Genomic DNA, 13,884 nt, shown 5'->3' on the forward strand with positions numbered 1-13,884 from the left:
GAGTCTCTCTCTTAGACAGCTTTTTCCAATTCCCCAGGAGTAACACTTATTTTGGTTGCAAATTACTTCATTTTTCCACTGGGTATCTGGCACTGAAGAATAGTTTCTTCTTGACCTTGTTTGGAGGGACTTTCTTATGAATTCATTCACAATGAACTAACAAAGCTGAGTTTCTAGGTACACAAGGCTGGGAGCCCATGCCTCCATTCGGAAGTCATTTTTCATTGCCCGTCTTTTGTTGAGTCTTTTATGACATCAAACACTGTGTATTGTTAAAAAGTGTAGGCTTCGTCTACCGTTCGCAGAGTACAAGACATCGATTTGTAAGGAATCATGTGTAGCATTGTACACTATGCACTCTATTCAGCTGATGAAGCACCGCTCACCGTTGGAGTGAATTGTGTCACTTTTTACACCCACCTCCTCTTTCCAAGGATAGAGAACAAGGAAGGCAGTGTTGGTTCTAAGTGTGACTCCAAATCCCTGTTTCAAAGAGAGTGAACACAGGGGAACACGTTTGAAATGAACTCCGTAGGCTCATTCTGATTGTTTCTTAAAATTACGGTCTGATTTCAGACTCAAAACAACTCCTGATGTGACAAGTTAATTCCCAAAGATGCCTGAGCCTGGGCTTTCAGTGTTAAAATTTTAATAAAAAGATTCTCCTTAATGGAGGACATCTGAATTTCTTTAGAAAATGCTTCCCTGTGAGGACATACAAAGGAAAAAAAAAAAAAAAGATCTCGAGCTTAGGATCAGTAACAAAATTATTATTTTAGGATCAGAAAAGACAATTTCCCAAAATACTGTTGAAACTTACAGATGTGTAACTTTTACATCCTCGAACCAAGGTTTTCTTAGAGGGACTTCATTTCCTTTTAAATTTAAGGCAGATGTTTCATTTATGTCAGCTAATTTTTTTGAGGCTCTGAGGATTGAGCCTAGGGCCTCATACGTGCCAGGCGAGGGCCCTAACACTGGGCAACAACCCAGTATTCTTTGTACTTTCAGCAGTGGTCTCACTAAGTTAGACTACCCCAGAAGATAACATTTTTAATCTTTCGATGGTACAAATATTGTAGTGAACATTAACAAAGAAATCTAGTTGACTATGCGGTTGGGAATATTTTCATATTAAAAACTTATTTCCTCCATAAAGGCAAGAACTGTATTCTCTTACTCTTTCTTGAAGATAGAATTGGCTTTCCTGTTGACAGATATTACCAGAAATGAAGATTCTCTAAGACATTCCTCTATTTGCTCACCCCTTCCATTGAAGTAATGTGGATTATTCTGTAGCAATTGGAATGCTGTAACATCGGTGCTGTGTGGCAGAAACACCTCTGGGGAAGCCAGTGATTTAGGAAAACTGCATTTATTCAAGAGTCAGAGGAGCATGCGTCTGACTCCACTCTCCAAACTGTAGTTTCTGAAGTCAGAAGCCAGATGAGATCAATAGCGATTTGAGATCAAATTAATGTACAACGGGGACCCCCCAGTGACACAGGAATGTCCTTTCAGTCACCAGATCCACTGGCTAGACAGACAAGCCTGAGTCCTTTAGACTTGAAGGCAATGACTGCTGTGGGAGGAGCTTTAGTAATTTGCTTCCTTCCTTTCTTCTTTTCAAAAATTTAGTATCCAGTGGTTAGGAGAGCTACAAGTTTAGAATGCAAATACGCCTATGGCTTTAGCATTACATTTATCTGTGGCTGGGGAGGAACGCTCTGATTTCGTGGAGATTATCAGCAGCTTCCCTTATACGAGACAGTTCTCAGCATTGCTGGCAAAGCTCAGATCTCACGAGACTATCACCGTGCTTGTCTCTGTGATCTGTTCTGATACGTGATGTCAGTTTGTTCTGGGAAATTTTAATTGGATCATTTCTGTCCTTATTTTCATACCTGAAGAATGAAATTATCCTTCTGACTTTTGCAGAAAATGAACCCAAGGCCTCCTGCATACCAGTCAGGAGCTCTGTTGCCAACCTGCCCTTCAATCCCACAACTCTAACTTTAAAGGTGGCTCTGGAGGAGTGCGTCTTTTTTAGCGTTGTCTGGGGTGAAATAAAGACTTAAAGGTGTACTTGCTCTCCTGCAAATGTTTTCTTCTGGCTTAATCCAATGGTCAGTTATCAATAAACGACTGAAACAGACAAGGGTACCATACTGGCACACGTTTGGTCCTTTCAACATACTTATTTTTAGGTCTGTCGGGTGTGGTTTTATGGGTTCTCTTGAAACATGGTGTCACAGGTTAGACCAATTGGATTTATATGCCTTGAGACAAGATAAATTTGCAGGCACAAATGAGTAATGAACAAAACACACGTAAGATCAGCATTTGGGGTCCAGTGTGACTGAGTTGACTTTTTGAAAATAAGAATCCAAACTAATGACACATATAAACCAGTTTATTAGATTGTCAGTGATACTTTGAGACAAATTCAAGTTATTTTATTTTACTTCATATAAACAGAGGAAGGGAGGGAACTTTTGAATTTCAAGCTTTGTTCAGCATGTGTGCAGTTAGCATCCACAAAAAGCACCATTGGATTATGGAGGAATTAGCACCACAGGATTTTAGGACCTAACTGTGAACATGCATCACTGAAAAATTTGGAACATGAAAACTGAATTCATATGAGTTATGGTCCATTATAAACGATACAAGGCAAGTTCTGACTTCTTTTCATACAGTACAATACAGTCACAACCGATGAGAACCTTTGAAATACAATACAGGACAAAACCACCTTGTACCCTGTTAACACTAAAGCAGTTACAGATTTAAAAAAACGTCTCTTATACGAGGCAGCGGATTGAAGTGATCCTCCCTCCTCAAAATTTAGATCCAGAGTTAGACAGTTACATGATCTCTTAAGAAAGTATTTTCAGGCCTACATGTCTTCTCCCTCAATGCTGGCAAATAGCTATTTGGAAAATAAAGGCTTAAAGAGTTAAAGAAGCAGCCCCCGCCCGCTCCCCGGCAAACCAGACTGAGTCCGACAGTCCTCCAGTGTGGTGGAGGGCTCTCCCATAAGGTCAGTGGGAGCTGATGCCAATGGCGTCCATACCTGTTTTCCCTTCCATGCAGGAACGCCAAGCACAGAAGCCTTGCGCTCATGATGTACTTCAGTTCATTTCTTTCACCGAACGCCTTTATTCTGGAGTGTAACATAAGGGATTAGTCCTTATTCCTCAACTGTCTTTGTAGTGTCATGGGGCTGTTCCTTATGCTTGGTCTGACAACAGTGAAAAAGGTTGAGATTCTCTCTGGATTTAGGGAAATTTGTGAGCTAAAGAAAAAATATTAATTTAAATTTAGCAGATAAGAAATTTGAAAGGGAGTTCCACTATTTTCCCAGTACAAACCCACTACTAATTGAAAACCTTTCTGGCAGAAAACATGTAACAAACCCTCCAGTTTTAGCCTAGGCCAATTTCGGCAAATGAATAAACTGTCTAAGAAATGTGCAATTGGCATTGACACAGGTATATTCAGATCTCAATGTTCTGATGCCGTGGAAACCATAATTTTACTCACCAAGAGAAGAATATACCTGGAAGTGTCTACGCAGACACAGGAGTCAGTCATGTGTCTGCCCCACATCTAATCTGGAGTAGTGCTAACAGGGTCCTTTAGGAAAGAGTACTCAGTGACAGTACAGCAGCAATGCTCTGTTGTCTATATTTAACAGGGAAACATGTTTGAAAATAGAGTATCAGTACTGTATGGTAAGGTTACAATTCACCATTTCTATACTTGTAATACATGCGTTTGTTTTCCACGTTTTTAAAAACTCCCACTAGGACCAACAGCTTTCAGAACAACAATCTAACATTAAACAAACGTTCTAAGGAAAATACTCAGCATCACAGAGGTTGAGGGAAGCCTCTTACTCATCACAAAATACTCAATAGCTCTACATTTACGATTGTTCATGCCTTGACGTCAACACACCTTTGGGTTAATAAATATATCTTATTTTCAAACAAAAACAAAGACGGAAACCAAACAGTTGACAAAAAATTTGCTCTTAGCCTTCCCTTGGAAAGGCAAGGCCTGACGAACTTGACTCTTTTCTCTATCAGGAAATAATGGTGTTATTCCTCGGTCTAGGAAACATTTACATTTCTTTAAAATACTTAAAACTAGAGAGAGAAAAGGGGTAAAGTGTAGAAAGACTTAAAAGTAAATAACAACATGGAACATTTTAAGGGAATGTTAGGTATACTGCTCACAAACAAAATGGGAAAGTCTCAAACCTATGGTTTTCATGTTGGCAGACGTTAAGGATCAACATGCAAGGGTAAAAAAAATGAATGCTTTTTCTGCTGATTAGATCCACTGTATTAATCAACTACCACTTTCTCTAAGGGGAGCATATACATACCAGCACGTAAGTCTACAGGAATGATTTAAATTCGATAATTCACCAAGTCTGGATGACTTGAGAAAAGAAGAAACAAAATGGATTCTTAAATTTTATGGCTGCATTAACAGAGTTCAGCCAGAACAGAACTAAGGTATGATAGGCTAGTTTAACAGTTCTGATTGCCCTCTTATTTGATAATCATTTCAAGACAAAGTAGAGATAATTAAAACTAAGAATTAACAAATAAAGGCTGTCTAAAAGTTTTTCACTGAGAGTCTTTAAATTTTATATGGTAATTTCAAATGATCACATATTAACTTAGACACTTTTTACCATTTTCACATATACTTTTTTCTATTTCCATTTCTGTACTATTTATTGTTTATACTATGTAACACAATTTTCTGTTAAATTAAAATAGTTTATTTTATCACTTTATATTCTACGTGGCTTTAGAAAAATGTATAATTAGGATAAATTTATAAAAGGATAAAGAATACTTTAAGGAATTTTTAGACAAATTCTACACAGATAAATAGCTCCAGATAATAAAGTGCCTTCTTTTTTTTTAGGTAATTTTTTCACTAAAATATTTTAAGGCTTTGCGAGAAACCCAGAACTACCACAAGTTTGATAGTCTATGGGGTTATATTATTAATTACCAATCATTTATAGCTCTTATGTCATTTAATCTTTCAGTATACATGGCAAGTTTTAATCATTAGAAGTTATGAGTTTGCATCACTTCTGAATACATTTTGAAGGGAAAGGAAAATGTATGATTTTTAAATGCTGTGATTGATATGAAAGACTCAGAAGTTGTAAGTGGCCAATGAACTTAAAAAAAAAAATCAGTAGATTTTTCCAGTGCGCCAAATAGGGCCATTTTTTTTTTTAAATTCTTTGTTTGTATTCTATTTTCCTTCACTGAAAAATGGTTGTGGAGCCTTAAGTAGGGAAGGCTGGAGAAATTATTCAGATCCGGGCAGAGGTGCCTTCTATTGCATGCAGTAAGTTTCTGTACAGTTGGTACTGACGCCAACCTCTAATGTTAGCATCTCTACCACTGTGCTCACAACACACTGCGTATCACAGTGAAGGAACAGAAGTTTATCTCTATGGGAGCCACACCCATATAGAAATCCATTTATCACGTATCTGTTGGCCTTGGGGAGATACGGGTGTGTTTTAAGAACAACTGTATACTTAGTTGTGTGTGGGGAAAACCCTAGATTTTAGGACAAATTATCACTCCCTAGATATCCACCAAACTATTTTAAATGAATAAACACTACGTAAAATGTTTGACTATTTTCTTAGAAAGCATTTTGACAGGAAAATCGCTTATATTTAAATCAGTGTACCAATGGCCATGGTTTTCCTGATCATCACTGGACTCACTGAAAGTGATCTTTGAAGGTGTTGAGGTCAGGACATAAGAAAACACAGTGGGAGAATGATCTGTGTGAATCATTGCACATCACCAATGAAACAGGAGTCGACGGGAGGAACGAAGCACTAGTTTTAGGACTGGGTTTGGTGACTTTAAAGCCTATTAAGAGTACTTCTAGGGTTAAAAAAAGTCAAAGTGGTATAAACCATTATAATTGCACATTCCTTTTTCAAAGTGCCACGTGTCACCATATATTTTTCTAAAATGCACACAATTCTACGGTTTCAAACTCTAAATACGTATATGGGTTCATCTTTTGCATACTAGTACAGTCTACGAACGTCACAAATATACCCAGGAAGGTGAACTATAACTGCCAAAAACAGCATCGTGTTTGTAAGTGGTAGCTGTTGAGAGCCTGTGTCCTTATGAGGCTTCACGTCCAAGTGCAGTGAAAACATTCCACAGACCTGACCATACCAGGAGAGCTTGTTCAAGCAAACGTTAGCAAGATGCGCCATGCGATGCACACACGTCTTAGGCTGTAAAAAACATACCGGCTTAGCTATTATTATTTTTGTCTATTTGACTACGTATTCTACTCTCTGCCATCATGGAAGCAACTTACGATCTGATAACCAAGTCTGGAAAACTATTAAATACTGAGGTTTCCCATTTTAACCGCTCACTCTTACGAAGTACGGCAAGAAAATGTGTGATACTGATTTTTACGAGATCCCATCTCTTTTATTTAAGTAGAAAGACTAAGGGGGAAATGTGTTGTAGTGGTTATCTTTAGAAGAAATAGAAGGAGAAAAGGACAGTGGAGACCAAAGCACCAACATTTAGAACGTATCAAGGAAGTGTGTGGACGCTCCTCATATTGCTGGACTCTCATTATACGTCTGCTATTTCTGAGGGCAATGAAACTGAGAACTGAGGTGAACACTGTCATCGGGGGAAGGTGAGACTGTCAATCAGTGCAGAGTGTCTGTTCTTTTATGCCAGGGGCCGATTTGGCAGAGTGCCGTGAGGAGCAGGCTGGAAGAGAAAAGTCCTACTGCCAAAACTAGGATTAGTTCATTGTCACACGACAGTCAGTGGCTCTTTGAAAGGGTCGCTTCCTTTTTCTACAGTTTAGGAATCTCCTTCTACAGTGCTGTTCTCAACCTTCCTAATGCTGTGGCCATTTCATACCAATGTGGTGATAACATGTAGGTCGTGGTGACCCCCAACCATAATTGCTCTGTTGCTACTTCATAACTGCAGTTGTGAACTGTATGTGATATGTGACCCCCAAAGGGGTCATGACCCACAGGTTGAGAACTGTTGTTCTACCGTCTAAGAATGACGTAGACACATCTGGAAGAAATACCCTGTTATATAAGCATTCATCTCTTCTGCTCAAGCTGAAATTGGTGTGGTAGATTTTCTGAGAAGACTGACATTGAAAAGACAGTTAAATCAGAAAGGATCATGCATGATGAATACTCTACCAACCCCAGCCCAATATGCAACAGGTCAATCACAGGGTAGATAAATATCTACAGAATCTTTTTACAGTTATGTTCAACATAGTTTCAGCACTTAAAATTTGTTAGAGAAATACTTAAAAATCACAGAAATACATGAAATTCTTAATCAAAATTGCAGACCAGAAACTCCTTAGTATATATAACAATTCAACTGTATTTAGCTGATCTAATACCCCAGATAATTTAATACTGTGCTGTCTTTCTTGCTAATCCTTTTTCGGCAGTGTAAAAGCTAGATGATAGTGTTTATTTAGACTGTACCTGTGGTAGCACTTCTATGCGTTGATCTAATGACGGATCATTGGCAAGAAGCCCATTCTTACTGTATTACTTAACTGTTTGTCGTTTCTTTAGCTGTTACACTTATGGAATTCTTATTTGTAAGCCGTCTCACAACGGCTCTAGCACGTATTTCTCACCACGTTAATCAATTGGGTCACTGAAGCTGCGTGCAGCTTCTCTACTCTGCAGACAGTGACAGGGTATCGCTCTATGCCAAGCCTCTTTTGGGCCAAAGACAGGAGCTTGCACTGTGCTGTAGTAGTCAGACTCAGACCCAGCAGAGTATGCAAAATACACACCTGCTGATTTAACGTATGAGAAACAGACTGGGAAAACGGACTCCCCCTGCCAGTCTCTCCAAAAGAGCTGTGCTGGCCTCATTACAGACATCACCACCTGATTACAGGGTGGCTCTACTCACTCCCAAGTCACCACGACATCCCCACTGAAGTGTATCTTCCAGAGTACCAGGGACGGCACGGACTACAACGTTCCCTAAAACTCACCATTATGCCAGGTGTTCCGTTAAAAGCCTTGCTGCTGCTTATAGTAGCTGATACTTTCCTGAAACGAATTCAGACTCAGTGACTCAAGAAAAGCAGCCGCACAGCTGCAGCCCCCCAGGAGGAGCATGGCGGCTCTCAGAAGGCAGGAAAGCCGGGTACACAGACACATCAGCGGGGATCTGAGGACTATGCTTAAGGTGGGAAAACCACGTCCCGGGGGCGGGGACAGTGATTTCCTTGGACGGAGTGACTTCTAAGGTAAGACTAGATGACACCAAGGGTCCTTTCTAGCTCTAAAATTCTTTATTGTGCTAACTGGTTCTTCCATTGACAAAATGGGAATCTGGGTGACACTTAAAATTGATTTTCTTTTCAAAAAAAAAAAAAAAGGCAAGCTAAGCCCTAAAAGTTTGGTGGTCCAGAACTCTCACACAGCTCTGAGTAATACATTCTCATTAAATATGTGACTACACTTTCTTTGGGAACCGTGTACGGGAAGTATTTTAAGTCCTGAATAATCCTATATAAGACCCAACAGTAAGTGAACACGAATTAATTTTGCCAATAAAATTAGTATTTAGGAGTCTGGCCTGCTCCCACCACCTGCCCTGAACTCGCCAGCTAAGAAACAACCTCCCCCACTGTGACCCCATTTCCCTCCCACTGTAGAGTTATTTCTTGTGAAAATCAGAGTTGTGGTTTTAAATACCATCTGTGGAAAGATTGTGGCTTTTGATATTAAGTTTGAGTTTTTAACTTCCAGTCACTTCGTATGTATATAAAACGGGCATTTTTAGTGACACCAGGCTCACCAAGAAGGAATAGCAACAACAAAAATGTAAAGAATTAAAAACTGAAAAGCGAGAAGCCAATCCTTCTGAGTGCTGGGCACCCAACCAGGGCCCTGCATGTGCTCAGCCCACGCTCAGCTCCCGAGCCGGCACCGCTAGCCCGATAAAAACCCGGCTTGTGCTTTCCACGGCAAGCAAATGGAAGTTGGAGGAAAGGTATTTACTATAATATCAACTGTAGTTCACACCGAGACTTTTCAAACACACTTCAACAGAATATATGCCCAAGAAATGAAGTTTGTAATTCTCTGGTTCATAGCCCGTGGTGGATTTCTTTACCTTTCTCACATTAGGCTGTTATCACTTCTCATATTCAAATGAGAATAGGGGCTATTCCTCATTTTTCTATCTGGCAAGAAACATTATTGGCTGTTAATTAAAATTAATTACTACAACTAAAACGAGGTTGGGCTGTTCAGAGCCTGTTCAATAGGAGTTATCAGGCTTCAGAACTGACAATCTATCCTCGAGGCTTGTAAGGATGGCTCTGCGGGCTTTCCTCACAGGTAAATTATACTAATAAGGGTCTCTCGGTAACTCAAATCCAACTGGCTTTCCAAAAGTGAGAAATGTAACGCAGGCCAAATGCTACACGAAAGTAGGTCACGTTAAAGAGAAGCTGCATTTCAGCATTTGTGGAATCATCCGACTCAAACCAGGAGAAAAACAAGTCTGAGAAGGTAGGGAAGGGCAGCAAGATGGCTTGGTAGGCAAAGGTGCTTGTTGTGCAAGCCTGGTGACCTGAGTTTGACGCCTAGAGCCTCCTAAAGGTGCATGTAGAGGTCTGACTATGCACTGAATGTGTGAGGCTGTCCTCTGACCTCCACGTGTGTATCATGACATGCATGCCCACCTCAGACATCACACACACACACACACACACACACACACACACACACACACACACACACACACAAGAAGGAGCAACAGAGGATTGTAAGGTACCTAGTGGTAGGCAGGGACGTAAAAGGAATGAGAATGCAAGTGGATTTGAGAGCTAGGAGGTTAAGATGACAGTTTTCTTAGTATTCCCGCACCACTCGGGCTACTTTTTCTCCCACTGGGTACCTTCCCCACTGATACACTGATATCAGCATCATGTCACCAGGCCTCTTTTCTGTTGCCAAGTAACTCTGTGAACTGAACGAGGTGTCATCCTCCCCAATGGCAATGGAGTAGCTGCTGTGTGCTACTGGCATGTGATGGTGTGTGGGATCCCTCTGTGTTCCTACTGTTGAAGGTGGAGGCAGGCGAGGGTGCAGGGCAGCATGGGATTCGGTGATTTATAGCATAGATAGGACTGTTGCACAAGGCAACAGACACTGAAAGCTTTCACCCTTTACGTAGCATGCAGCGTCTCAGAATCGCAGTAAGTATCTGTCCAAACTCACTGCTATTGCCAGAACGTCACTGACTCGGTTGTTAAACGGCAATGTTTGGCTACCATTAGGATGTCTAGAAAAGCCAGATGCACTCTGGATGTTAATCTTTATGTGCCCACTCACCCGGGATCGACTGAACCTTTCCTTGGGGCTCCAGGTCAGGCTCAATGTCTAACTTTAAATGTGAGTTCATCAGGTCCACGTGACATGAGCTAGAGGGTACAACAGCTACCAAGGTATCACCGACTCAGCAAACAATGGAGGCGTTGTTAGTTCTGTCATTGTTCTTTAAAAGACAAAGTTAGGACCAGGACAGCCTTGACCTTGCAGTTCTCCTCCCTCAGCCTCTCAAGGACTAGGATGGTAGGTAGGCAGCACCAGGCCCAGCTCTCCAGGTTGTTTTGATAAACCAGGCTCTACAATGAGTATTTCCTCACATGGAATTATTTTTAATGCTTGCTCTGTGAAATCGCAGCATAAATATGAGGGGAAGAATCAAAGAGTCTGATGGCTGACGGGTTCTCACCCGTATTCTCTGATTTCAGTGGAAAAATCCCAGCGTCCCAAACAGTACCACTTGACAGTCCCAGTGACAGTGGGAGAGGTGTCTGAAGGTCGCTGGTATTGTCAATGCTGGACAGGTGTGCTGTGAAAATGCTCATCAACTCAGACACACAGTTCGGATCTGTTCTAAGATGAATGCTTTATCAGCAATAAAGAGAAAAAGCCCACTGTGCAACTCAACAACACGGATGAGTTAACAAACGGAAGAACTGACATGAGAACATACATGCTCAGTGAAATAACACCCTAGAACACAGGAACGTGTGGCAAATGAGATGAACGGTTGCTTCTCAATTGGGAAAGTAGGCTTGGGGACCTTGTGATTTCTAGGAAGAGAGGAAGTTTCAGGTAATGGGAATATTCCTTGTCTCTGTATTTACTGAAACTGAGTAGGTATGGCATTTGACACCATATAAATGGGGTTTTAATCAAACATTGAAAAGCGTAACAGTGAAATACATCTAAACATGTCTTAAGAAGGTAGGTGCTGTTACTCTCTTGATGAAATGTTCCCTTTCAACCTCTCTCACAGAGTAATGCACTCTGGAATGGAACCCAGGACCAACACTCTAAGGGGACTACCGTGGGCCAACGGCGGCCAGCTCGGAAAGGAGGCAGATTCAGCACCAGCAGGTGGGGGGGATGGGATTTTATCTTATGCTGACTGGTACAGTGAAATACATACACAGCACTCCATGTTTAAAAGCCTAGGGATGCCAGAGCGGGTCCTAATTTATGATTACCTCACCACTATAATTTGGCCTGGATTCACTGGTTTTAAAGAGGTTACTTTCTGAGTCAAATATCTAATGGATGCTTAGTTTTCCTACAGAAATAACCTTATTACTCTTTATGGTCATTCTAAAAATAAAAGAAAATTATGTTAGTTCTGAGAAGGAAATGCTAATATACTGAACAAAATTTGCTCACAAGCGATGCCAAGAATTCATCTGTAAAGTTAAAACTGTAATCAAAAGCCAATCATTTTTCCAATTTCTTACTTTTGGTAATTTCAATTAAAACCAAAGGTATATGCTGTCCCATGGATCTATGTGCCATACAAAGGCATCTCAGGTAAGATTTGATTATTCATAATCACCTCCACCTGAGAGCGGAGGGAAACGGAAAATGTCCAATGTCCCCGCACAAGGAGGGATATAGCAAGGCATTTTGGAAAAGGAAATGAGTAACCTAATTTCCCTAAAATTGCTATTCTTTACCTTGGAAAGTGGCTTCTTACTCCACATGACAAATTTAGACTGATCAAGAGTGAAAGTTTAGGTGCATGCTTAGTTACTTTGAACCGAAAACAAAAGAAGGCTGCCTCTTCTAACCTGTAATTATTATCATGGCTGTTAATAGAAAACTGCGTAACTGTAAATCGATATGCTCCTAATAAACAATAAATTAATAAGGTAACACAGGTTCTCGGCTTCAGTTTCCCTCTATGGTTCCATTACCCTAACGGTCCCTGTGCGCCTCTCAGAGGAAACCAGGAACCTGTATGCAGTCAGCACAGCAGCAGTCAGGTGACATTGGGTAAACATTCCTGGTCGTTTTATAAGTCTCTGAGTGTCAAAGGAAAACAGGGCTTCTGGTGAGATAAAAGAAAAATCCATCCAGGTCAGACACCCAGGGGGAGGGTGACATCAAGCTCACAGGCTGCACAGTGTCCTGTGAGCATCACTGGGGCCCAAACTGTAGCTGCCTCTTAGACCTCAAACCCAGGAGTTTGTGAGTGGAAAGCGTCTTCCTTTAAAGGACTTGAAACGAGCCCCACACCTCATCTTAATTTTCTATTTGTTTGCTTTATTCTGAGGTAGGGTCTTAGTAGCCAAGGCTGGCCTTGAACTCACTCTGTGCCTTAGCTGGACTGGCAGTCCTGCCCCTGCCTGTTGGGTGACTGAGATTACAGACATTTGTCACCACACAGACTTGTGATGATGGTTTCAGTTCTGGAATAAAGGGATGAGAGAATTCACCCAGTGCTGAGCAGCATCTTAAACAAACATACACTCCCGCTGCCTCTGAAGCAGAGGGTGAACACTGGCTGTAGAGAAACCACTTTTCAAGATCTTGCGCAGGTTCTGAAGTGAGGAGTTAGGCGGTTTTTGAGGAATCTACATGGCGTCTTTGAGGCTTTCCCCTGTTATGAGGGGACAGGAGAGCCCTTCAGAATGCAGGTAAGTAGATACTAGGTCATCAAGTCATCATGGCCGTCCATGCCGGGATGAAGAAACACAGGAAGCAGTTCTTTTAGTGCAGGGCCAATTGGTCTTCAACTCGTGACTACCTAATGCTCGGCTTTTGACAGACGGGAACTATTTTTTAAATTTCTTAACCATAATCTTATTCATTTTCTTAATGGTGTCTTTGGATGAACAGAAAATCTGCATTCTCTTACACAGTTAGCGCCTGTGGTTTTCTCTTACACAGTTAGCGCCTGTGGCTTTCTGTTCAAGCAAGTTTCATTCTGCATTCATGCCCGTGTACAAACAACTGCGACACCTCCACGATTACAGGTTGGGAAGCTTACTAATGCTAACATTTCTTACGTGTCACTATGTGACACTTGCTTTGCTATGGCTTCATGTATCCTAGAACGTTTAATTTTATTAAACAGTAACTGGTTCACCAGTGGGCCCTGTGCTCTGGAACTGACTGAAGGCCCTGGAGATAGAAGCTGGCCTGGAAAAGAGCGGGTGATCAGCAAGTACAGACTGTGTTGAATGACTGCCTATCAGAACACTGTAAAACTACACTCATGTCCCACATTACACAACTGATAGAATTTGGACGTCAATCCAGGACTGGATGACACCAGTGTCTGGGTTAGTTACTGAGCTGTGGTAGTGCTTGGGGATTTAGGGGACCCAGAACCTAGAAATGTGACCAAAATCCTTGCTGTGGCATAAGGGAGTGGAGGAAGCTGGTTATAATGATTCTTGTTTTATTCTTTCCATAGTAAAAGGGAGAACCTGGATTAAGCTCTT

At 41.2% G+C, this 13,884-nt stretch overlaps 1 protein-coding gene across 1 annotated transcript in view; it reads right to left on the bottom strand.

The window, feature by feature from the left end:
• Nucleotides 1-2,392: 2,392 nt before the first annotated feature.
• Purg (purine rich element binding protein G) overlaps nucleotides 2,393-13,884 on the bottom strand; it is a 29,627-nt gene continuing 18,135 nt past the window's right edge. Inside the window, exon 3 of the mRNA XM_032919356.1 lies at nucleotides 2,393-3,298. Within this exon, the coding sequence (XP_032775247.1) occupies nucleotides 3,194-3,298 (105 nt within the window). The 3' untranslated portion in view covers nucleotides 2,393-3,193. The remainder of the gene's footprint in view (nucleotides 3,299-13,884) is intronic.

The sequence above is a fragment of the Rattus rattus genome, chromosome 13 (assembly GCF_011064425.1).
Source record: "Rattus rattus isolate New Zealand chromosome 13, Rrattus_CSIRO_v1, whole genome shotgun sequence".
Classification (NCBI taxonomy): Eukaryota; Metazoa; Chordata; class Mammalia; order Rodentia; family Muridae; genus Rattus; species Rattus rattus.